This window comes from Microchirus variegatus (genome assembly GCF_963457635.1).
Source record: "Microchirus variegatus genome assembly, chromosome: 9".
NCBI classification, from domain to species: domain Eukaryota; kingdom Metazoa; phylum Chordata; class Actinopteri; order Pleuronectiformes; family Soleidae; genus Microchirus; species Microchirus variegatus.
Window position 1 is genome coordinate 11,203,691 of NC_139810.1, and position 25,642 is coordinate 11,229,332.

A 25,642-nucleotide genomic window follows, 5' to 3' on the forward strand; every position below is an offset into this window, starting at 1 on the left:
GGCTGTTTGCAAATCATGTTTTCTTTCTTGTATTTTTGTTTCTTTTGTCTCCATGTATCCCCTCCATTATTTTGCATAACTGGTACCCCAGTTTGGGAATCACTGCACTACACCAACCTTGTGGCCCAGAGGGAGCATTCATTACTTAAAAACTAAATATATCAAACTTACTTGCAAAACCAAAGACCAAACACACTAATAAACACACTACAGTAAGCAACTGGTTTCTTAGGTTCAAGGAAAGTGCACACTGCGATGCAGTTCATAGTACAGAGGTTGGCCTCAGTCATTTTTTTGCTGCACTTCATCAATCTCCAAAAGCTGTTATGAACAAGCTGGGAGCAGGGCAAAGAAGGTTTGGAAGAAAAAAAGGTGGAGAAACAGGTAAAAGCAGAGGGCAAAAGAAGAGGAAGGGAAGGACAAGCAAGATATGATGCATAAGAGCCAGTTGGAAGAGGAATAAAAAGAGAAGAGAAAAGGGATACATTAGAAGAAAGTGAGTAATTGGGTAGAAGATGAGCAAAGAAAAGAGAAAAAGGGAATTATTTAGCAAAAAGAAAGCAAAGATATGGAAATTAAAGTGACCGCACAGACTAACGAGAACAACAACTTCTCTGTCGTGAAGGGAGAAGAAGAGAAATGGAAATGGGGTGTATAAAAGCTGGGAAAGGAAGCAAAAGAGAAACAAGAGAGAGGAAAGGAAGGTTGTCGACAATAAAAAAATATATGGCAGGACGGGAAAGCAGCTTTATGTAAGAGTAGAGAATTGGAAGGATACAAAGAGAGAAGAGAGACACAAGATGGGAGGAAAATAAGCAGCTTATTAAAGGGACTCTGGGCTAGAGATGCAGGGAGAAGCAGCAGCAGCTTTTTCATTGCTATCCTCCTGAGAAATCTGTGGATAATATGTTGCAGAGGAAAAACATTTTGCTTACTGCTCTTAAAAACAGGTTTAACTGGGGAGAAATCAAAAGGCACAGCAGAGATAAAACAACTATAGACAGCAGCTGATTTAGTTGAGGCGCTGGACGGAACTGGGTTGCCATCTACATCATCTTATTTCGCACATGTGACATTTACTTAAACCTTTAATTCACATATAAAAATAATCAAATGGGTACATATTGTTCGAGTTGCAATTGGAAGAAAAGTAGCTCATGCTCAAACTAGTGAGCTAAATAGTGGCATCTACCCCCAGCCAACTGTGGTAAATACATGTACAGAGCAAAAGTTGTCCTCCAGCAATAATATCTAGCAGTTAACAGGCTAAGGGAATATGTATATCCTTACAGCATTTGGCCACAGTCTGTCTCAAATTGTAGGTGATATTATTTTATTTATTACTTGAGTCTTTGGTGTGGCCCACCATCTAATGTCAGAGAGAAAAGTTAGCCCTTGTCCAAACTTATCCCTGCTTTAAACCAAAAACAATACCTTAAGAGAAAAATCAATACACTCCAAAATATTGCAAATTTACTTGAAAATGTCATAAAAATAAACATTGACTCCTCAGGCTTCAATGATACACTGGCTTGAAACTTCAGAATTGCAAGATAAATGATGAAACCCCCCCAAACCCTGCCATCACAAAAAAAATCCAATAATATATTTCAGAAGAGGTCTGAAGAGGACCTGAGGACCTAAAACTGAGGGTATCATAGCTAAACTGTGAGTTGGTCACACACAAACCCACAAAGGTTTATTTTCAGCTTACTGTCAGTGTAACACATACAACACCACAATTCCTTTTATGTACTTTAAGTAGTGCAGTATTCTCTTGATCCAACATTGTCCTTGTTCAAGTCTGTGACATCACCAGCCACTCTGTCAATCAAATACTAGGAAAACGCAAACATCAGTCCACCAGAGAAACAAAAGTAAAAAGAAAACAATAATAGTAATGGACAAAATGTGTCATTTGGAGACAGTGGTTATATGACTTTGAAAGTAGTAGTGTAAGATAAACTTGGGGACACTGTTGAGCTCAAAAATGGTCAATCAACAAAATGTCAAAGACGGAGGTTGTCAAACTGATAACGACATACCTCCCACTCCCTCACACTACTCCATACCCACTGCCAGCATCAAGAGTGTCAACTTACCATGGGTACTGAGCCATCAAGTCAGATTAGCTACACTGTCTTGTCTGCTCCCACTGAGAACATGAATCAATCCAAAGAAAATCGATTGCTCAGCAAAAACAAAAGTCTATATCCACACTGACAGCAATGCATGACTCTGCTTTAACTTAACTGCTGCCCTCAGGGTGCTAACAAGAGTCAACATATGCTTGCTGGTTAAGTTTACCATTTACCACTAATCACCGTTGGCCATAATGGTAAACAGAAGCACAGCTTACCATAAACTTCATATTCAAGATGCATATTAATAATTGAGAATTCATCATTATAGAACTGGACTACATATTTGTTTGAAGGTGCTGTGCTATGTTTATATATATATATGTATGTATATATATATATATATATATATATATATATATATATATATATATATATGTATATATATATATATATATATATATATATATATATGTATATATATATATATATATATATATGTATATATATATATATATATGTATATATATATATATATATGTATATATATATATATATATATATATATATATATATATATATATATATATATATATATATATATATTTATTTATATATATATATATATATATATAAATAAATATATATACATATATACATATATATGTACATCTGCTCAACACGCACACACACACACACACACATCTATCAGGTTTTCCATTTCTCTGTAATCTGTCATACTGTTATCAGGATTGTGGTGTATGGTTGTTTTTCTGGCCTCTTCACTCGTGGCTTTAAATGTGAAACTGTATGGAACTGGGCATATTATCTACCAAAAAAAAAAAAGACGACTAACCCTTTCTAACAGGGATTGTCGTTGCTATCTGAGCATCTTAAAAGCAATATGATTTATTTTATAATAAAAAATGTTTGTAAACTTGGACAGCACATCATCTATGTTTGTCCAGTCTGTATACAATGCTAATGGGAGGTTATCAATCCCGCTGTATTGATTTAAAGCTCTTAAAACTAAGACTTAAGACTGAATGGGATGGACCTACTCTCCAGTTATGCAGAACCATTATTGTCAGTGATGTCATCTGATGTTACTTTTTTTGGATGAAACAGATTTACACATCAATCCAGTGAGAATTACATGAAAGGTGACAATCAAACAGCTGTAACAAACTGGAAACCAGCAGGAGGCAACGCAACTCTTGAGGGAATTTTTCACAAAAGTGCAACTGAAAACAAAAATGTAGGACGGCTTTTCTGGAAGTGACCGATTGATACTGATTATGAATTACAATTGTCAATACAATTATCAGATCAGGTTTAGATTAGGATATATATCCTGATAATGTCGTGATGTTACACAATTACTTGATGGCATGCCATTTGTGGTCAATAAAGCAAAGCTAAAAACGTCCAGGTTTGTTTTATTTGAATTCTTGAATTCAGCCATCCATAAACAGGCTGTTTAATATGTGGGCAGTTTATAAAGAGACAGTGCACGCAGCAGGATGAAGGGCACGGAGGGAGAGATGGAAGAAAAAAAGAGAGACCCTTACATGTTTCTCTCCTTCGATCCTCTTGTCAGCCTGCTGAACAGCTTCCAGGTACTTAAAATGCAACTCCATCAGTCGATCAACCTGGAGAGAAAATAACAGGGGTAAAAAAAAGAGAGACAGATGAGAAATATGGGGGGAGGGGGCAAAAGCACAAAGAGGAGACAGACCAAGGAGATGAATACACTCCACCCAGAATAATTTGACAATAGTGATTTAATAAAACACAAAATGTACATAATCCCAAAATGGAAATATGTTTATGGAACAACATTTTATCCTTGTTCCAATTAAGACTTCTTTTACTTCAATAATTTATAGATTTTCTTTCTTTTTCTCCAGACTGAGTGGAGAAGGTTTATGTAGTGGGAAAACAATGTCAAAGATAATAAACTATTTCTATAATCTTATTTATAGTCACATAAACCTTCCCCATAAAATGAACAAATAAGTGCAGAATAACATAATGTAAATCTGTCTGGGACGGTTTAGTAATAACGCCAACAGGCAGTTTCCTATATTCAAATTCACACTCCCTGCTAAAATGGCCTGGAGCAACACATTCAGTATGAGAAGGTATATATATATATATATATACATATATATATATATATATATATATATATATATATATATATATATATTTTTTTTTGAGGTCAGTTGTGGAAGTAGGAGGGGGGAAAAAAATCATAGTTTGATATTTGAATTACTCTCTAAAGTTCAGACAAATGTGGCAGATATGTTTATGCACAGGTCATCTGTTACATGGACATTTTCAGAAAACAGAAGTTATGTTGTTGATATTTAAAGCAAACATCAAACTTTTACTCATGTTTATGCTGATAAGAAGTTGTTGAAGTATTAATGGGCAGTTTGAGGAAAAGGACATCCCATTATAACATGCTGTCAATGTGTATATGATATGAAACCAAATCTTGCAATCCCATTTTAATTCAAAGGAAGCATCAAGAGCTTTAACTACTTTCCTAGTTCCTCTAAATATTTGTAGGCCACATTGAGGAGTCTTGAAATTGTTATGTTTTAATTTGGAACGACAGATTCATGTTCATGGCCATTAAAGAACTTCTTACACTGTGAATTGCTGACCACAGTGGTGTGAAAATCAAATACCTCTGCTTAAAAATGATTAAAAAAAAGAAAAAAACTGACACTGACCTTCTCACAGTCATTCTCTGTGAACTTAGTGAGGAGTCTGCTTCTCTGTTGGGACTTGAGGTTTCTCAGCATGGAGGCGATGATAGAGCAGACATGCTCTGCAGACAGTAGAGAAGTAAGAAGTAAAGTTAAATTTAAATGCTTGTTTATTACCATGCAGCATATCAACAGTCTCCCATTGTTCATGCTGATCAACTGTTTATTCAAATGAAATAATTTACACATTTTATCGCTTAAAGGAATGAAGCGTGCAACTACCTTTATCCACTGACAGATGCAAGGAAGCCTCCTACATTAGGGCACTTTATTAAGAAGTGTGCATGTACTTATATTTGTTGCCTCTTTTGGATCTGGCATTAACATTAAGGACAAGTAGTTTCAGTAGTGGTTATATTTGAGGCTAAGATTCAAATTTTGGTTGAGATTAAGTTTAGGGTTAGACGTCAACTGGTTATAATTAAGGTCAGGGATAACACTTTGTGTTGGTCATCCCAGTGAATCAAAGTCAATACAGTTCCAAGAAGAATAGCTGTGCGAACCTGTGTGTGTGAGTGGGTGAGTGGGTGTGTGTGTGTGTGGGGTGTGTGTTTTTTTTTTTAACTATCACAAGCTACTTTTATGCTCCTCAGTTAAAATAGTTTCACACACCCACCCATCCACACCCCTCAGAAAGAACAAATCCATTAACTCTTTATTATTTGCAATTACAGCACGCAGCCAGCTAAGCATGGATACTTACAGAGTGTGCACAGAACATTAAGGGAGGAGAAAATATTAATGAAATTTAGGAATCAATTTTCATCTTACGGCATGCTGAACCATGGTAATGGTTGTGGCTGAATTACATTTCTCAGGGTCATGAGCAACTCTGGGGCCACTGTACAAGTAGGGGGGGGGGGTCTACAACATGTTAAGAGTAACAATTAGCTCCAAAAACTGGTTAGCCTCATTGATTGCTAGTGTCAAACATTCATGTTATGCTGCCTTGCACGAATCTCAAAAATCTCTGTAATGTCATGGGCTGCACCAGAAAGAGAGAAATATATGGCAAAATATTTCTCTATGATATTGAATTATGAATAAATTGTACACAGGGAAATAAAAAACAGAGTAAAGAAAAAAATGTAATTGGACTTGATCAACAAGAGGTCAATATTCTATCGCATCAAGGCTTTGCAGTTGCTAAGCGACGAGAGCACAGGAATCAATCCCATTTCTGCTTTTAAAAGGGGTCGTGTTTGCCGTCAGCATCCATTGTGCAATCCCCAATGACCCACAGCTCCTTTACCTAGAAGACCTGAACAACTGGAAAACAAAAAGCTAAAAACACCCATGCTGTCTTTAAGAATATACAGCACAGTACAGTTATCTATCGACATTACCAAAATGACCAGTATTAATCATTGTTAAAGCTGAGAGCCTTAATCCTGAATCTGTTCAGTAAAATCAGGTTTTACATTCTTACAGAATTACTGTGAAATTTCACAGTACCATGGATTGTCAGGATTAGAGGAAATGTGGGCTGTTCATCAGGTTTAGCCTTATTTTCATGTAGACAACCACATTTTCTGTATACAATGACAGGGAGGCTAACTGCCATTTCCAAAAGGACACTACTTTATCAACTTGATCCGAGTGGTAATTGATGTCATCACCTTCACGCCCTGCCGAGGAGGCTATTGATCGCTGGCTGTGGAATGTTCTCTCTGCAGAGTTTAAAACTAAACAGCAGCCGCTCGGTGGAGATTTGTGACCGGGTGGAGGCACGACAACAGTGTGGGTACAAGGCCGAGTAAAACAGCTTCCTCGTTTGTCCTTGGAAAGATGTCAAATCAATAGTTCATTTGCATGTTTTGCTTTAGACTTCAACATCAAGTTTAAAAACAAGGTATGAAAAATACAACAAGATCCTTGACAAATCAGTGTCACTGTTGGACAATACCAATTATATTGATCAATGCAGGCTTCCCAAGAGGCCACTGAATTAACAATTTAAATGGTGTAAAGTCTGAGGTGACAAAGCCATTCCTACAACTTTGAAAGTCATGAGTGAACTCGGAAATCTTTCAAAGTTTGAGGATTGCAGCGCAGTTTACAATGCATGACTCACTGAGTCATTGTGAGTTTACATTATTCACACATCACACAAAAGTTTAACCAGAAACAGGCTCTAAACATGAGTGAATTGCACGCAGAAGAGTTTACAAGTAAATGATTTAGCGTTTTAAATACTGTGCTCTGTTTTTAGCCTGTCATCTGTCTAATTTGGCTTAAGTTCCCATATCTTCAGACACTGTGGAAGCATGTTCACTTTAAGCTAACAGCTTGTAAGAACCCTGAGCCACCGACCACTGAACACTGGTTCAAAAAATCGAAATGAGTAGCCATGGAATAAACAACCTTTGTGACAAAAGGGAAAGTAGGGACTTTTTTCAAGACTTGGGGACAATGTGTCTATCTGCTGAATGGATATGCACTACATATCAACTTGAATGCATATGTAATTTTGTTATTGGTAGTAGTGGTAGTATATTTTTGTTTCTTGTTGTCTTACATACATCTTATCTTTATACAGGCCAACTCCTGTAATTAGTTAGATTTGTTTATATACTGTATATGAATAAAGTTACCCTAAACCCAATAATATGAATGTTCTTTTTGTCAACAGTACATCAAGTTAAGGAAACTTTTATAGACCTCAAACTATACCACAGCATGTTTCATTAACGAACGACTTTACAGAGATCAAACCCCGCCAGAGGGAAGATGATTAGATGTGTCTTAACACAGAGATCTAACAGCAAATCTCTCTTTCTGAAATACATGAATAATAGGATTACACCGCACAACTCTGACAACACAGATTACTATCAAAACTTGTATCATGCAAAATTGTATTAATCTCAGTCTGTTCCCAAATACACTCAGTGCTGGGAGGGGAGATGATTAAACAAGCTCTATTTGATCCTTTGCTTTTGAGTGAAATGTGTGATGAAAGTTTCATCATTAAATCCAGATAACCAAGTTTCTCAATTAAAGGCAGCTATTTCGTCTCATATATTCTGCTACGTAGTCACGCACTGTGTATCTCCATTTGTTAATAACAGGGGAGAGATACTGCTGATAAATTCCATATTTTATCTTTGACCAAAGAAAGGGAGCTATAATTTGGGCACCATCACCCTGACTGCGTCTGGCTAAATGTGCATGCAAATCTTTAAACCACAGCTCAGATTTAAAATGAACATGACATTTCCAGCAACATGCCAGGTGGTCCTCTAATGGTACACAGAAATCGTGAGACGAGGCCTCGTCATACATGTATGAGTACCTTATAGCTTAAATTCCCAAGTCATGAAAATGTCATCAGACTAGAGGGCGCTTCCTCATCACGATGAACAACCTCAGCCTCTGACATCAGTATGCAGGACTCTGTTGAGGCATTTAAATGCCAATTTAAAACTTGTCTTTATGCCTCGACTTTCGGTTAAGTTTACTTTTTCAGGCCTTTTACCATTATCCTACAAGCAGATTGGTCCCAGTCTCAGGGAATCATTAAACCAAGTCAAGGTTGTCCTGTTGATGAGATAAAGTTACTGAAAACCACAATATACTGTATCCATTATCGTCTCCTTATTCCCTTGAGGACATGCGCATACAGCCCCTCTTTTTTCTCTCTCTATCCTTCCATTTTCCCCTTGTGTGTCCTCCTGTCTTTTAACTCGGGCACAGACTGCTGGACCATTGGCTGTGCTGGGACCTCCTGGGACTCACCCTGTCCTGGCTGTTGGAGCTTTGTTCCAGATGTTTTAGATCTGGATCTCTGCCCTCCCAGACTTCTAGCCTCATTGTTGTTTTTCTCCCTCTCACTCACTCGCTCTCTGTCATGTCCTTGTTTTTTTTTTCTTCCTTTATGTATGACTGATGTACTTTGCTTTGTCCTCTTTCCAGGTATTTATGGTGGAAAAGAGGTCATAAAAGTTGCTCATTATCCTCTCATTTCCGATTGCTTATCAATTTTTACGATTCATAGTGTTCTCTTTTATTTTTCTTTTGTATTTGTTAAAGGCATATAAAAACATACAGCAGCTTCCACTGGAGGAGAATCAACCTTCTAGTGTGACAAATCTTTGTATTTGAAGTTTTTGTACTGACTAGATTCTTATTGTCACCCCTGTCACCCCAAAGATAGCAATTAAAGGATCTGGCTTAATTGTCAATGGGAAGACGTCTGCTGGAGTTTTGACAAGCTAGGACAATACCAGAAAGAGTGTGCTGTGCTAGGGAGCCGAGTGTACGCTTACAGGTAGGTTCTAGGTCTGGAAATATTTTAGAGAGTTTGACTTTTGAGAAGTGAAGGCGATGTAACACCTTAAATTGAATTTCTCCAAGCCGGGCACATATTGAGGCAGAGAGAACTCCCTCCAGGGCTGCTCCCCCACTGTTCTGGTGAAATAAGCCACCTAGATCTGACACCCACACAGATCTCAGAGTCTATAGGGATCAGTTCTCTGAAATCTATGTACATTTTTGATACCAAGCAATGTAAATATTACTTGACTTGAACTTTTCCTTTGCTAACATTCATTTATTTTAGTGTATTCATTGGAAACTAATGGTTACAGTGACAACTTTTTTCAGCACCAACAGAATGTGTGGCATTCAAAACATATCAACAACAAAGACTTCACTTCCCTCCCTCAGACTCTGTCTTGTGCACTCTGTGCAAAACAAACACCCACGTACTCACAAGCACACAAAGAAACACTTACTGAGTCGAGCTTTCCATGTAAATGAGATGTTTACTTCTGTTCCATCTCATGCTCACTCACATCATTAGCCACCTAAATGTAACAACTGGCTGCCACCAGTTTCCGCCATACAATCTAATTTCACTGGTAATGACAGGGTACACACACCAATAAACTGAGACCTACAAATAAGGTGAATTATAGCAGCATTGTGACACAAATATTCATGTGTGAAGCACCCCGGTAGATAACCTGGTAGATTGTGGAGCCAATAACAAGGTTCAAAACCAGACCTCCCCCACTCTTCCTTAGCTACTGTGACTCAACAGATTTAAGCAGAAATGCAGAGGGGGAAATAATGGCAAAGAAAGCAGATAAATTGTTTTGTTTTTTTCAGATTTATTTATTTATTATTATTATTATTATTGTTGTTGTTTCAGCTCCCCCCCTCTATCCAGTTTAATTGTGTCATTCTGTATGCTAAAACAGCCTGGCAATCCCTGTTCATTTAGACCATTTCAATTTCTGAGAGGATTTTACGGGGATCAATCTTTGCACTGAGTTTTATGACAGAGAGAGCCATAGAATGAATGTGAGAGAGATAGAGCACTCAGGATTGGAGGACAGAGAAGTCCATTCTTCCTAATTACTTTGTTTGACGCAGCTGATAGTTAATTCATCTACTTTGTTATTCTGTTATTCTGGAGAACCACTTGATCCACTGCATTTTCAATTAGCAGCGTTATTAAGAGGGGGGGTTGATACTATGACGGCATCTCATTTGCCCATCGCTGTTCCAGTAATCGGTAACGACATGGTGTATTGCACCGATACACGCTGAAACTTTCATCACAAAGAATGGCAACATTGCACAACTGCGTATTACACTGTTAAGGCCACATTATACTTCTCCGACTGCGTAATGCGTTATCCGTCTGCGTCACCACGTAGACCACTCGAGCCTTTATACTTCTGTGTCGTGGTGACGGATAGGCGCTGCAATTTCCCGCCCGATCAGTCGGGGTCGCTGCGCAAGGTTGTTGTGCTTTTGGCTACAGTGAGCAATGGCGTCCGTGGGAGAAAGACTGTTGTTGTTGAAACAGTGGCCGTTTGTCACTTTTCTGTGCCCCGGAACGCAGTTTTAAGATAATTTGAGGCGAGAAATTATCTTAAAACTGCTCAGGATGAACGTGACACACAGCACATGTTCAGACTCTAAACATGTGCTGTGTGTGTTAAGATATGACGTATTTATAGTCTGGCAGCGACGAAGTCGACGGTGTTCAGCTCTGCCCTCTGAGGACGCTCGGTGCTCACTGTGAGCCGGCACAGAGCAGCTTTGCTCGGCCTGTCCTGAGGACCAATCACAGCTCTTGCCGTCTCCGTTGTCCCTTGACGGAGTGACGGACACTTAAGAAATATTCTGTGCAGCCGGAGACGACGCAGAGACTCTACAACAGGTTCTGCGTCGACGCAGAGGACTCTGCGTAGCCTACGCAGAGCACTTTACGCAGGAGTATAAATTGGGCTTAAATGTGAATTTCGTTGTAACGCCACCATGACTGCTATGACTGTACAGGTCAATGCACTTTCAAAGCAGGCCTGTGTTATATGATGGCATTGATCACAGTTTTCATCTTTATTTATTTCTGACAGGTGTATATGCACATGTAGTTTTATTTTATATGTAAATGTATTTCTATGAATGTCATCCCTTTCCTCTGACAGTTTATGGTTCCTGAAATACAAGCTGTGATCATTGCATAATAAAACAGCATAATATCTGGTTCAATACATTTCCTTTCCTTCTATTTTAAACATGGATTAAAACAACTCAAAAAAACAGTAAATGCTTTAAAATGTTGTGCTTAGCTTACATAATATATAGGAAGCATAATATTAGAATGAGACAATAAACAAATAAGTGCCCAAGGAACACTTATTGACCAACTATGTTTTTTGACATAGGATTGAGGGCTAAAAATAATATAACCTTTTATTTGACCACCAAGATGGACATGCAAGTTTTTTACCCCAACAGGGTTGACAAATTAATAGTTACTCCATGTATCACGATCATCAAACTTCTAAGTGTGCGTGTGTGTATCATGCCAGGGGCTTCAACAGACGAGGGAGGAAAGGTTTACTTGTTAAGACAGGTTTTCTTCCCGACTCTTCCTCCTACTGCTCCAGGAAGTCAAAGGTTAATTCAATGAGTCCCTGGGTGAGACGGAAAAGACAATTTGTTCTCCTCCGCTGGGCTGGGAAGCCCCGACGGATACATCAAACTTAATTAATACGGACAGATTTTGGACATAGGTAATCAAACAAAGAAGAGTCTCTTCTCTCTCTTCTTTACTTTTTTCCTCGACCTGAAACATGCGGACATCCAATTTCTCTCCCTCTCTCCTTCTTTGTCTGTCTCTCTCACTCTCTCTTTGAGTTCCCAACCTCTCACTCAGAGACACAAGAGGTTTGAGAGCACAGGCAGGAAAATCAATCAAGATTGGATTGATAGAGTAAACCGACAGGCCAGAGAGGCAGTAGAGCGTGATACATGAGCAGGTTAGGATTGCAAGCGTCTGTCGGAAACGGGTGTGACTCCATGGAGCAGAAGAGTAGGAGAAGAAAATCCTTGTGTTTTGTACAATGACTTTAATTAGTATAGCAGGGTTTCCACTGCAAGGTCAAAAACCCCTGACAGGCCAAACAAAAACATATTTTACTAAGAATTAGTAAATAAAAAACGTATGTAGGTGTATACATGTAGCACTGTGTGCGGCTATTCTAAAACATTTTAAGAAATCTGGTCTGCTAATATTTCTTATGTTTGACTGACCTTCATGCTCCTTCTCAGTTGCTCCGATTTTCTTCATCTTCTTGGGAGTTTTCATGAAAAGTGGATAAACTGTTCGCAAGCCCAGGATGTCCACAAACTTATGGCAGTTGTCGGCTCCCTCCGGTCCAATCATTGCATGGTCCAGGACCTTCAGAGCACTGGTTCGAGACATTTTCTTCTCTCTACAGATGGGAGAGGAAACGCTGTTGAAGCTAAAGATACCAACACTTCTTTCAAAGACAAAATTAAATTGCACATCATGTCAAATAGAGTGCCACACCTCAGTATGACCACAACTAATTCAGCTGTCATAATAATGATATTACGTTTTAGGAGTTCATGAAAACACAAAAATGAAAAAAATGTTTGCTGGAGGTTTAACATTTGTTTTTCTTAGTCTTCAAAGTGGGTGGAATATCATAGTATAGCTTGTGTAGCTAAAAATAAAATTCAGTCATGAGTAGTATAGTGAATATAACACACTCGATTAGATCTGATCGAAAACTGAATGGGTTCTACCCTTGATCACATCTCACCTCAAGAAAATCAGCTCAGTATATTTTGTGTACTCTTGATAACAGAGGTATAGACATAACATTTTAAAAATTATAAAACTGACAATAGAGAATCAGCTTATTGTTCTATTCATCGTATCATCCTGTACCTTTGCTAGTGAAACTAAGTTTTCTGCCCTTCTTATTTTCTGCAGAAAAAAACCTATAAAAGACAGGCTAATATATACCAGCACAGAATCTGGATGAATGTGACCATTAATCAGCTCATGTGAAATCACTTTTTTCCTCTCCCTCACAGTGCAGGGTTAGATTAATGATGTCAAACTGGCAGCTGTAGTATTAATATTTTCAAATTGTTTCGTGTTGACGTGTGCGATTGACAATGCTACATTTCCATCTGCTTATTACTTTCAACAGTATCACAGTGTGAAAGGTTTATTTCAATTGAGGAACTTGTTTAAAGGAGGTTCAAAGAGGTCGACTTATTTGGAAATTTTGATTATGCTAATTATCACATCTTACAAACACTCATGAACAAGAGACATTTACCCTGCTTTGAAACAAATAGTTTAAATTTTAATTAGAACTGAAACGATTAATCGATTACTAAATTAATCGCCCACTATTTTGATAATCGACGATCGGTTTGAAGCTTTTCTCATGATTAAAACAAGATTTCTGATTGTTTTACCTTCTTAAATGTGAATATTTTCTTGGTTGCTCCACATAACAAAGAAATCATTAAAACTGAATCATTTTGGTTTGGGAACAAAACAAGACTTTTGAGAACATCATAACTTCCAGATTTGACAAACACTGATCAACGTTTTTTAACATTTTATGAACCAAACGATTCATCGAGAAAACAATCGACAGATTAATGGATTACGAAAATAATTGTTAGTTGCAGCTCTAATTTTAATGGTTCTGAATTGAAACAATTCACATCTCAAAGGGAATAAGTGAGCGAACCTCAGGATGAGACCATTAAAAGGTTCTTGCATGAGGTCGAGTGAGTGAAGAGCAAGTGAACATTTTGCAAATTATACACATCTCCACTCACAAAATGGAGTTCACTTAAGTGGGAGTGAGCTGTGTGTCAGTCCTAGCCACTTCATGCAAGAACTCTAAATTAATCCAATACATATTAAAAGTGCTTCTTCTTTTTTTTTTTCAAAAGCAGCCACAGGCACAAGAACTGCTCCATTAACCACATCTCACAGTTGAGCTTTGGCAAAAAATCAGAGAGCAACTTTAACCAAACTCTATTCTAATTAGTCCCATGGATATCGCCAGAGACAGTCATGAAGACCATAAAACCATGCAAGTTTAAATAAGCTTAAAAGGCACAATAAACCTGAAAATGTTCTTCTGGGCAAAAATTTCAAGTGCAACATAAATATTCATCTGTTTTTCATCAGCAAAGCATTGCTACGACTAGAGGGACCAACTGCTTGCTACACACAAACACACTCCACACCTCCTCTTGAGAAGTGTAGCCCTCTGTCAGTGTCACTTCCTCCATTCCTACCAGTGACAGATAATAGTGTTTATCTCTGAGGAGAGACACATATTTCAAACAGTTGAGTCTGCTCCTCCAGATGGACACGGCATACATGATGGATGACAGGAGAGGTCGGGGGCAGCTGTACTATGTGTAATTTCTGAGGCAGTTCAGGTGGTAGATGGCTTTGCTGTTGTTGCTCTTGAATCGGTCATTGTTTGTGTGTGTATCCGTGACATAAGCAGGTTCTTGATAAGACTTCTAGATGTGACTCAAAGTGGGGTGCTGGTTTAAAAACCAACGCACACCTCAAGTACCCAGAAATGTAATCAGAAAATTGCAAAATCCTCTCACGTGTAGAAAGGCTATACTTTAAAGAGCCCATATTATACACTATTACCCCAAGTTAAACTAGTTCCTGATGCCCTAATGAACATGTCTGTGTCATGCTTTAAGGCCACATTATACTTCTCCGACTGCGTATGCGTTATCCGTCTGCGTCAACACGGAGACGCCTCGAGCATTTATACTTCTGCGTCGTGGTGACGGACACTCGCTGCAATTTCCCGCCCGATCAATAGGGGTCGCTGCGCAAGGTTGTTGTGCTTCTGGCTACAGTGAGCAATGGCGTCCGAGAAAGAAAGAGAGAGAAAGTCTGTTGTTGTTGAAACAGTGGCCGTTTCTCACTTTTCTGTGTGACGGAACGCAGTTTTTAGATAATTTGAGGCGAGAAATTGGCCATTTAGAGTCTAAACATGTGTTGTGTGTGTTAAGATATGACGTATTTATAGTTCGGCAGCGGCGTTATCGGCGGGGATCAGCTCCGCCTCTGTCAGGACGCCCGGAGCGCACTGAGAGCTGGCACAGAGCAGCTTAGCTCAGCCTGTCCTGAGGACCAATCGCAGCTCTTGCCGTCTCCGTTGTCCCTTGACGGAGTGACGGACACTTAAAAAATATTTCGTGCACCCGGAGACGACGCAGAGGCTCTTCGACAGGTTTTGCGTCGACGCAGAGTCTCTACGTAGCCTACGCAGAGCACTTTACGCAGAAGTATAAATTGGGCTTTAGTCAAAATATCATAAGGATGAAGCACAATAGCAGTTCAATAACCCTGCCAAAACAGCCCTTTTCAGAATGCTCGGTTTTGTGCCTGGTCATTTACATGTGAATGAGACCCAGGTAAACACACACCCACTGCTTCCAGGGGAGTTTCGATCTGACTTAAGCCCAATTTATACTCCTGCGTAAAGTGCTCTGCGTAGCTACGCAGAGTCCTCTGCGTCGACGCAGAACCTGTCGAAGAGCCTCTGCGTCGTCTCCGGGTGCACGGAATATTTTTTAAGTGTCCGTCACTCCGTCAAGGGACTACGGAGACGGCAAGAGCTGCGATTGGTCCTCAGGACAGGCCGAGCTAAGCTGCTCTGTGCCGGCTCTCAGTGCGCTCCAGGCGTCCTGACAGAGGCGGAGCTGATCCCCGCCGATAACGCCGCTGCCGAACTATAAATACGTCATATCTTAACACACACAGCACATGTTTAGACTCTAAATGGCCAATTTCTCGCCTCAAATTATCTTAAAACTGCGTTCCGTGACACAGAAAAGTGAGAAACGGCCACTTTTTCAACAACAACAGTCTTTCTCTCTCTTTCTTTCTCGGACGCCATTGCTCACTGTAGCCAGAAGCACAACAACCTTGCGCAGCGACCCCTACTGATCGGGCGGGAAATTGCAGCGAGTGTCCGTCACCACGACGCAGAAGTATAAATGCTCGAGGCGTCTCCGTGGTGACGCAGACGGATAACGCATACGCAGTCGGAGAAGTATAATGTGGCCTTTACTATCCACAGCCATACTGTCGCCACTTATCACCTATTGTCATGCAGCGTCGTCACAACCCCCGTTCCATATACCCGATAGTAATGTCAGTTTACCCGTTGTTACTGCATTTCACCATAATACATAGAGTGACCACGACATTGGCTTCTCGCGATCATAAAAACATTAGAATCTAAGAAAAACGATGAATGCGCCGCGCGGCGTGTATGTAAATTCCTATGCTAGAAAAACACCTTAAATGCACCTGTGTTACTGCAGCTGCAAGTGACGTGTGTGGATCAATAATGAGGAGAGAACGTGTAAACATGACAGAAAGGTAGCCTTTGGTTAGGAAGAAATGTAGGACAACATCTACATCTTTGTGCAGTGCTTTCAAAAGCGTGCTCTTCATATTATTGATCCACACGTCACTCGTTCGTTTGTGTAAAACACTGTGCAGCCACTCTTCCTCCCTCGCCTGCACTCTCGTATTTCACAGGGACAAGGAGGAGCTACGGTGGAGCTCTGAAGTACTCTCTGAAGTACTCTGCCTGGCGGGGTGCCAACATTCACGGTGAAATGTTCGCTATGTCGTAACTGCGCGGGAGGTTTAAACATTGCATGTTTTATCGCCTATACTTACACTAAGTGGAACCACTAAAACATGACTGAGTCTTGTTTTTTCACATTTTGGGGACTGATATGGCTCCGAGTCCCAAATATAAGTACTAAAATGATTAAAAAGTTAAAAAGTTGATTTTGCACAATATGGGCCCTTTAAAAGAGAGTCTGGTCTGATAAACATTTACCGGTGCCATGAATCAAAGCACTAGATGTCAAATCTGTATGTGACACATGGTGATTACGTACAGTGTATGTACAAAGTATGTAGGAAGAGGCATAGAAGAGGCATAGTGGGAATATAAATTGAGTTTTTGATGAAAAACCAATAAATGTGTCTCAGTATTGTTTTGTATTCTGTTCATCTCTCTGTTTTTGTAATTTTGTAACTGCATTGTGTTTAGGTAGAAATCAAAGGCCGATCACAATTTTAATGAAAACGCTCAAAAAGTTAGATATTTGAAAAGTAATTGAACACGTTTGTGATATGACTACTGTCTTTCCACAGGTCTTTAAGGTTAAACTTTTTAAAGACAAAATTATCAATTGTATTCTTCTTTTTTTTCAAGTTTACATAATTATATATGTATTTATATTTATTAAGTTAATACATACATGCTTATTTCATGAACCAGATTAAGCTTTCATTAATTCTGAATTCAGATTCAGTTGAAATATTGCATAATCGTAAAAATGGCCATTCTATTGATAAAGGACAACACATTAACTTTCAAGCACTATTATAAAAGAGTAATGACACGAGGAATGATAAAATTACAACTATGTAACTAATGCATTATAATGGCCTGATGATGCAAGACGCATCCATCAACTAAATGGTAAATGGACTGTATTTATGTAGCCAATTTTCTATGCTCAATGACCACTTAGAGAAATTAATGCTACAGTTTCTGTCTTGTACAATGTGTTAGTGTAAGTATAAGGCAAAGTGAAAGTGTCTCATACATGAAAACAATCAAGTGTGTTTAACAAACTATAGCATGCCATGATTCTATTCTCTAAATGTTGAAACATGTTCCCAAAAATCACATTTTAGTCTGTTCTACTTCCTTCTCCCCTGTCTTTTTCTTACTCTGTTTACCAGAAAGATGAATTAACACAAAGGTTTTTTTTTGCATTCCAATAATGAGTTATTGACCCACACTCTAAATGTAAGTATCAAGTGATGTGACTATCAGCAGAGAGGTACAGAAGCAATGGTTCCATAAAACTGTATAATGTGTCTTTATGAGTCTTTGAGGCTACATCTCTGCCTTGTTATACCAACTGCTGATTGACTGGACAAGAAGTCTGTCTGCACTATAATAGACTGATGTGCAGAACAACAGTATTGTAACTTTTACTGCATTCTGCAAGAATAAAAAGCTGAAAGGTCAGTTAATGCTTCCTCCGTTTCTTTAGGCCAGAAAAAGCTTGTAGTAGAACCTCAGTTCCCAGCAAAGTCTCTAGAGAATTTCGTTGGTTTAATTTTTAAACACATTTCAGCCAGTAACATACAACAAATCAACATTACCATTAATTAATTAATTCAAAAGACAATTTTACATGCCCGACTTCTGCAACTGGGTCAACTAGGATGTCGTAGTGATTTATCATTATGACATTTCTCGTAAGCTCATAAGTCCAGACGTGTTCCCGTAATTGCCTGAAGGAGCTGCACATACGAACACATGCCAGCTCCCCAGTGAAATCTCTGGATAATTTCCGAGCAAGCCCATGTGAGAACACAGCTCAGAGAAGCTCTGGATAAGTCACAGCAAGCCACTGGGTGAGTATCCTGCCTTCAGCGTGCATAACCAAGACTCAACCCCCTCTCCTGCTGTTGTGAACACGTCTGACACTGATGATCTCCTGCTTCATTTGTCATATGTGAACAGCTAACAATACAAAATCTATGGAACCAATTATTTGGACGTCTTTTTATGGTTCATGTCTCAAAATGGCTGCAGTGTGAAGTCTCACCTAAGCATGAGGTTCATTAGCTGAAGCCCCTCCCCCCTGAGGAAGCGTTCCCGATTGGTGGCCAGCATAAGGCAGGAACACAGAGCATCAAAGAGGTTCTCCATCATCTCCTGCTCCTCGGCTGTGGACGGGTTGTGACGTTTGAACACCTGACAGAGGAGGAGACAGCACTGAAGAATGTAACATTTCAAAAGTAACTCAGAGAGGCATGTTGCAATCTGATCACCACAGTAACCATTTACATGATGTTTTATTGCACTTATTTTAGAATGAGCCCATATAAGCCTTTTAAATGATGAGCGAGAACAAGCTTCATGTTAAACAGTGATTTGACAAAAACTCTAGTTATTGAAAGCAGGAGTATATACAATAAATTTGTCCTATTTAGTCAACAAATTGCCCACAAAAATGTATCTGTGGATGAAATGTATCTGTGGATGTCTGGTGTGGCTACGAGTTTAGGTTTTCATTGGGTTTAGTATGAATCCACCGTGTCTGTGTTAAAACCTAAATTTGGAGATGCTCCTGTATGAGAAATGTCTGGTCCCTGTGAGGCTCAAATGGATGATGGATTATTAAAAAAAAGGTGACTTAAAAATAGAAAGTAAAAGCAAACTCTTACAGATAGTTGCTGCAGCAACACATCAATGCCATCCATCTCACCCAACAGTTCTCTGGTATCTGTAGAGGAGAGAAAATGAAGTGAGAGGCAAGGCTACGGTATAAAAATAGAGGAACATGTCAACAGAGTGATTCAGTTGAGATGTTTTGTTTAAAAAAACAAAACAAAAAAAAACAACGTACATTTAAGCAGGAAAAGGAAGGATGGAAAAAGGTGGAAGAAGTGAAGTAAAATAAGGAAGCGAGCGATGAAGAACAAAGAGGGCACTTAAAAACATAGTCCCTCACAACACAAGTTATTCAATATAGATGTGTATTAAAATGTGATTTAATGTTATACAATGTACCTCTGTGTCTAACTGCATTTGGATTCATTTTGTTATTCTCTACACACTGAAATATTCAAAGTTTCAATTTAAGAATGAACAAACATTCATTGAGCAGACTGGAGCAATACGATGAATCTACAGGGTCTTAATTAGTTCAGCTTAGCAGCTCTTCTCATTTGCAGAAATATTTTACCATCCAAGTGGTGTTTCAAGTTGAACTAGACAGCAGGAAGAGACAATTAGATTCAAATTAGCATATCAAAAAATCCCCCATTGTCATATCCCTAACTGTAGTCTTGTCACTTACTTTATTCCTGCATCTAGATTCTGAAAGCACAACGCGTTTATGGCAGCTCCCGCTTTCTTGTCTTAGTTAAAAATATGATTTTAGTAGATTTTATTTTGCATTGAGGACGATTGGAAGTAGCAGTGCTAAAGAGGAAGACAGCGGCAGAAGAATTCGACAAGATTACTACCGAATATCAATATTATACATATAACAAGAGAAATTGTCAGAGAACCTGATAGACCCTGCAGCTATCTGAACATATACTGGGTTTTAGTGAGAAAGTGAGAACAAAAGAAGAGAAGGAAAGAGAAAGAATAAAAAACATATGACAGGTGAGGAAATGAAAAAGATAGAAAAAAATTATGACGAGTAAAAAAAAGAATGTTGTGTTTCAAGGAATCCTTAAACCACTTACTGTCATTACTCTGCAACAAAATTGCCAGGATTTCACTACAGTAGAGTTTGTTACCATCAAAAGGAATCTTTGCCTGAGAGGGAAAAGAGACCAAATTTAATGATCACCGTTTCCTGTTTTTCAGGGTCCAGACTTTAAGAAAAACAATGTGTACATAACTTAATTTATATTTTATCCATAGACAAAGATTATAGTTAGACGTTGTATGATAGTTACAGGATATAACAACAGCAACTTAATTTCCAGAATCATCTGGAAACCAATCTAGCTGAATGTAAAAATGTACAAAAGCTTAATGTACTTCATCGTCTGAGCAGATATAACTTCTCACTATAGATAATTACTGTGCCATCTCATGACAATGCCAGAAGAGTGAAGATGTGGTTTGAACAGAAGTAAACACAGTTAAAACCCACTATAAAATTACATTCAAGATTTACTTTGTCAGTCCACTGGGTGCTTATACACAAAATGAGACAGCTCATGTCACGAGTAAATGACAAGAGGACAGTGAATAAATATGTTAAAATCAAAGAAATATACTAGAATTTTGGTTCAAAAAGAAAGCACAATCAGTCATACAGTGACTTTATGAATATTTAATTACTGGTCAGCAGCAAAAGTCCCATAGTCAACATGAAAATGTGTTTTAAAGCAAATCATTAAATGTTTCATCAATGTGCATCACTTTTCTGTTAAATGTTTGGGAAATAGACTTGTATTTATGTGACTTTCATTTCTTTTTCAGGAATAAAGACTGAAAATTGTCAGTTGGCTGACAAGGTCAACACTTGCTTACCTTAATTCTCTTGAGCAGCCACTGCATGAGTCCCTGCTGGGCAGCCTCAGCACACAGGCCTGGTCTGAACTCCGCCATATTTTCTATGATTGCTGCAGAAGACATCCCACATCAAATATTAGCATATGCTCCTCACACACCTTTCATAACCAACTTATCACACAGATAGACTATTTAGAAAATGCTCTAATCCAAATCACTGGATCAAAAGGATACTGATCTTATTAGGCGCATCAGGTACTGTATTATAAGCTCTCAAGTTTGTAATAAAATTGAGTCCTTTTACTTGCTCAATATTTAGGCTCTCCGTCAGTGACAAGTTCATGTATACTGCAGATGCTGTGCAAACACATTTTGAAGGAAAACAACTGAAACATAGAGGGTTCATGTCCCAGCTTCTTCTAATATTATCATTAGAAAGCCGTCTCTGCCACTCGATATCTCTATCAGAGCAGACTGCAGCACAGGGTGAGAGACTGTGAGGTGGTGATGAAAGCAGAGAGGAACGGCAAACCAAGAGGGAAAAAGACAGAAAGGAATAGGAGAAGGGATGAAAAGAGGTGGTGCAGAACAGACCAGAGATGAGGGATTCAAACTGAGGGAAGTGAGGAAACAACAAGAGCATAAACAGGGAAGTCGCCCAGCATATTCCCACACAGATCTATTACCACATAAAGCAGCAAACATAGCCACATACAGAATATATTAAAGACTATTTGAAGAGGGGATGGAAAAATCTATGATAACATTAAACATCTTTAAGTAGCCGACTCAAAAGCATAATAGAAATAAGGACTGAAAATGTAAATAACAAACTAACATACTGCTTTTAGAATGCATATTAGAGCATGGTTGTGACTAACACAGGGAAATCATTTGATCGTATTAACAAATACTTTTAATTTTAGCTTGTTTTTCACAATCATATCACCATGAGTTTAATTTAAACCACTACATTAGACAATTAAAGCTGAAGGGTTCTCGTTAACTTATTAAAAGTTTAAAAGTGGTAGATTGAGTTGGCAACAAATTCTAAAATAATAATAAATAAGAGCAATATCTGGAGAACAGGGTAGCAGATGACAGCGAAATGTTGAGGAAAAAGGCAGAAAGTTTGAGAAGAAGGATGCTGAGGGAGAGGGAGGAAGCGCCTTTATCAGTGATTCAAACAGAGCAGACAGACAGCATCCTGGAGGACAGCAGGCTCAGAGCAGAGAGCATCCAAGGCAGACAAAAGGCTTATTCAAGCTTGGAAAGCTCCCTCGATAACACACACGCACGCACGCAGGCACACACACAGACACACACACACAGAGAGACACACAGAGACACAGACACACACCTCAAAAACCCTCCTGACACTCAGCCCCAATCTGGCAACAAAGGGAAAAAATTATCTTAGAAGACTTGTTGAACATAAAAGGAGCCGAGAGGCAGAAAAGTCGGATTCATGTGAGGCTAAATACAGAGACCGTGACTTCTCAAACGATCTGCTGGTCCATTCATGCCCTCTCCTAGACCTTGAGTCTTCATTTAATGCCGTCAAATCAATGCTGCAGGGATTCAGAGTCTCTGTAACCTATATGATTGACTTTGAGGACTCCAACCCCTTAAATAGGAAAAAAACAAACCCATTCAGTTAGCTGTTTAAAAGTGCTTCCTCTTTTCAAAAACATTTAAATGAGACAATGACATCTTCTCTTTGCTGTCACTGAGAAAAGTTTGAGACACTTGACAGCAAAGGGACACACTGACACAGCTTCAAGAATACAAATAAAGTTTGTCCGTGCCCTCTCCAACATCAAAGCAGAGTCCTCGAGGACTCCCTGTCACTGCACTGCCCCACAGCCTTAACACAAACCCATGCACCTTGAAGGCATCCTCCCACCCCTGGAAGAGTGTTTCATGTTTCAGAGCCATGACAAGACAAGGTTGATCAGTGATGCTTGCTCGAAAATCTTACACAGTTTTGAGTAAAAATGTGTCCAGGAATTCTAGTTGTCTCACATTCTGAACAAGAATGAATGTGCAAAGTGAAAATTGTATTTTTGCATTAGTGAAGAACGCCATCTCCACTATCTTTTCCTCTCCCTACACTGCTGTTGCTTGTGGGAGAATTGACATTTACTTGTTATCAAGTTGCTAAAAAGCAAGCATGTATTCACCACCAAACTGTTCCTTCCAAAAAGTCTTTATAACAAACCAGGTGATGTTTCAGGCCTTCGCCCTTCTCCCGTGTTTGGGGAGCAGCAACTGGTAAGCGGAGACTTTCTGCTCTTTATCGTTTTGTCAATTCTGTCCAGCACCTTATGTTTATTTACTTTGGATGTGCACGTCTTTGTGCACTCTTCTGTTATCAGCTTGCAGCAGCATGTATTCCAATATAACAGTCAGTATTTAGGACTTATCAGACCTCCAAGCTAATGCCAGAGACCACCTTTCCCACACAATGGTGATGGTCTGATGATTTTTATATTGTTATGCAAGATATATAAGCAATGTAAATACAAATATCATATATGAAAATAACTTGGGTAAGAATGTGAACCAATAACTGACTGAAACTTTAAATTTGTGTTTAACGAAGCGAAACACACAAAAGTCCTGCTGCTCTTGTTAAACAAGTTGTAACAAAGAAAGAAAAGTCAGGGAGCAATGGTGGTGATTCTGTGATTACTTCATATGTTCTACCTATACCATTTTGTCTCAGTAGAGAACGAACACTAACTGGAACATAATCTCCTTACCCAGTGTGTTGTGAATGCCGTCAGCCTCCTCCTTCACCTGTTCATCCAGTCGCTCCATATTCTGCACCAGCAAAGCCACGACTTGACCTTCCAGCTACAGAGAGATCAAGTCAGTCGTCAAGTTTCTGACACATATTTAACACATCAAAAGTGACACAAAGTCCATGAGGGATTTAACACTTCCTCCATCTGCAGTGTTCAAAATCCTATTTTTAGTTCAAATTATAGTAGACACAAATGTATCAAAATAAAATCTATATGGCATCAATCAACCCGAATTATGTTTTTTTTTTTCTTTGGACCACGATCAATGTCTTATATGTATATAATATATATTTATCAAGTTTTTGCTGTTTTTACAACTTCTATCCTTTTTTATTTTGCAAGAAAATAAAAAAGTGAGGTTTAAATTTTAAGAATTATCAATTAAGTCTAGTTTACAAACTCGTAAACAAACAGAACCGGCAGAGTTAAAGTACAATTACGGAAGAAAGAAGACGGATCAGTCATTGAAGACGGTTGTAGATCATTTTGATTAAACTTGTTACCGATCCCATCCAACCTTGTGGTAACAAGGACAGAGGCTCCTGCAGCATAAAAGCAAGTAGGAGAGAGAAATAGGTTCATCCAACCCTTACTGCCCTGAGACACGTTCCCTAAGAGGAGTGTGGTAAATGGTAGTGCATTAATATAATGCCTTTATCCTCAGAGAGTTGCAAAACCACCTGAGCTACTGCCTTACCCACTGTGACACCACAAGTCAATCCACTCTTTCTTTTAGACACAATTTTCTTTAGTGTTGAACATTTATTTCTGTCAGATAATAACCAACCTGCAAGCCAACAATGGAGAGAGTCTTCGTGGGGCTCTTTAAAGTATCTGAGAGCTGCATTCTTAAGACATAACTCCACTTAAATCCGAAACCTTAAGTACTATGTCCCTTTCACTCAAGTACTGAATTTAAATGTAAAACAATAGGCAGGAGTGGTAAGAAAAACAGTCTAAAAACAGCCACATTTAAGCCAGCAGTCTTTGATAACCCAGCAACAGTCATGACGCAGCATGAGCCCACATTTCTCTCCTCCGCCATACGTATAGCAGCACATTATTACAGTGGAGAAAGTGAAAGACAAAAAGAGAAGATCCTAAACTTAGAACTGACACCAACTCATGGCTGGAATGTGACAAAGAGAAGCTATGAATAGATGAAAAATTAAGTAGTCTAAGATGAGATTATATAATCGTGCAGAGAACAAAATGTTGTTTTATTATTTTTTATTATTTTCTCTTGACCAAGTTCTTGATACTCTTTAAAAATTAAACATAATTCAATTGCAGCAACACTTCTCTGACTTGGAGTAAACCACTGATTACTGTGAAAGGGCAAGATGACGGTGAGTTGGACAATCAGCACTACAACCGATGGAACATTAGCACTGGCATGGCAAAATCTACAGAGCTGCATCTGTGGCTGGTCAAATGTTACATCAGTGAAGGGTCTCAAAATCACTAGAGCTGGCTCGTAAGCTATTAATCTGTCAATTTTTTTCTTGATTAATCGATGAATCGTTTGGTTATAAAATTATTCA

The 25,642-nt window shown here is 38.8% G+C and overlaps 1 protein-coding gene across 1 annotated transcript in view; it reads right to left on the reverse strand.

The window, feature by feature from the left end:
* Nucleotides 1–25,642, reverse strand: part of ctnnbl1 (catenin, beta like 1) — a 45,421-nt gene that overhangs the window by 14,075 nt on the left and 5,704 nt on the right. The window contains exons 6-13 of the mRNA XM_083895032.1: nt 24,054–24,147; nt 21,307–21,398; nt 20,508–20,580; nt 19,476–19,534; nt 18,854–19,002; nt 12,416–12,597; nt 4,826–4,923; nt 3,653–3,733 (exon numbers count right to left, since the gene is read on the reverse strand). Of these exons, the coding sequence (XP_083751158.1) occupies nt 3,653–3,733; nt 4,826–4,923; nt 12,416–12,597; nt 18,854–19,002; nt 19,476–19,534; nt 20,508–20,580; nt 21,307–21,398; nt 24,054–24,147 (828 nt within the window). The remainder of the gene's footprint in view (nt 1–3,652; nt 3,734–4,825; nt 4,924–12,415; nt 12,598–18,853; nt 19,003–19,475; nt 19,535–20,507; nt 20,581–21,306; nt 21,399–24,053; nt 24,148–25,642) is intronic.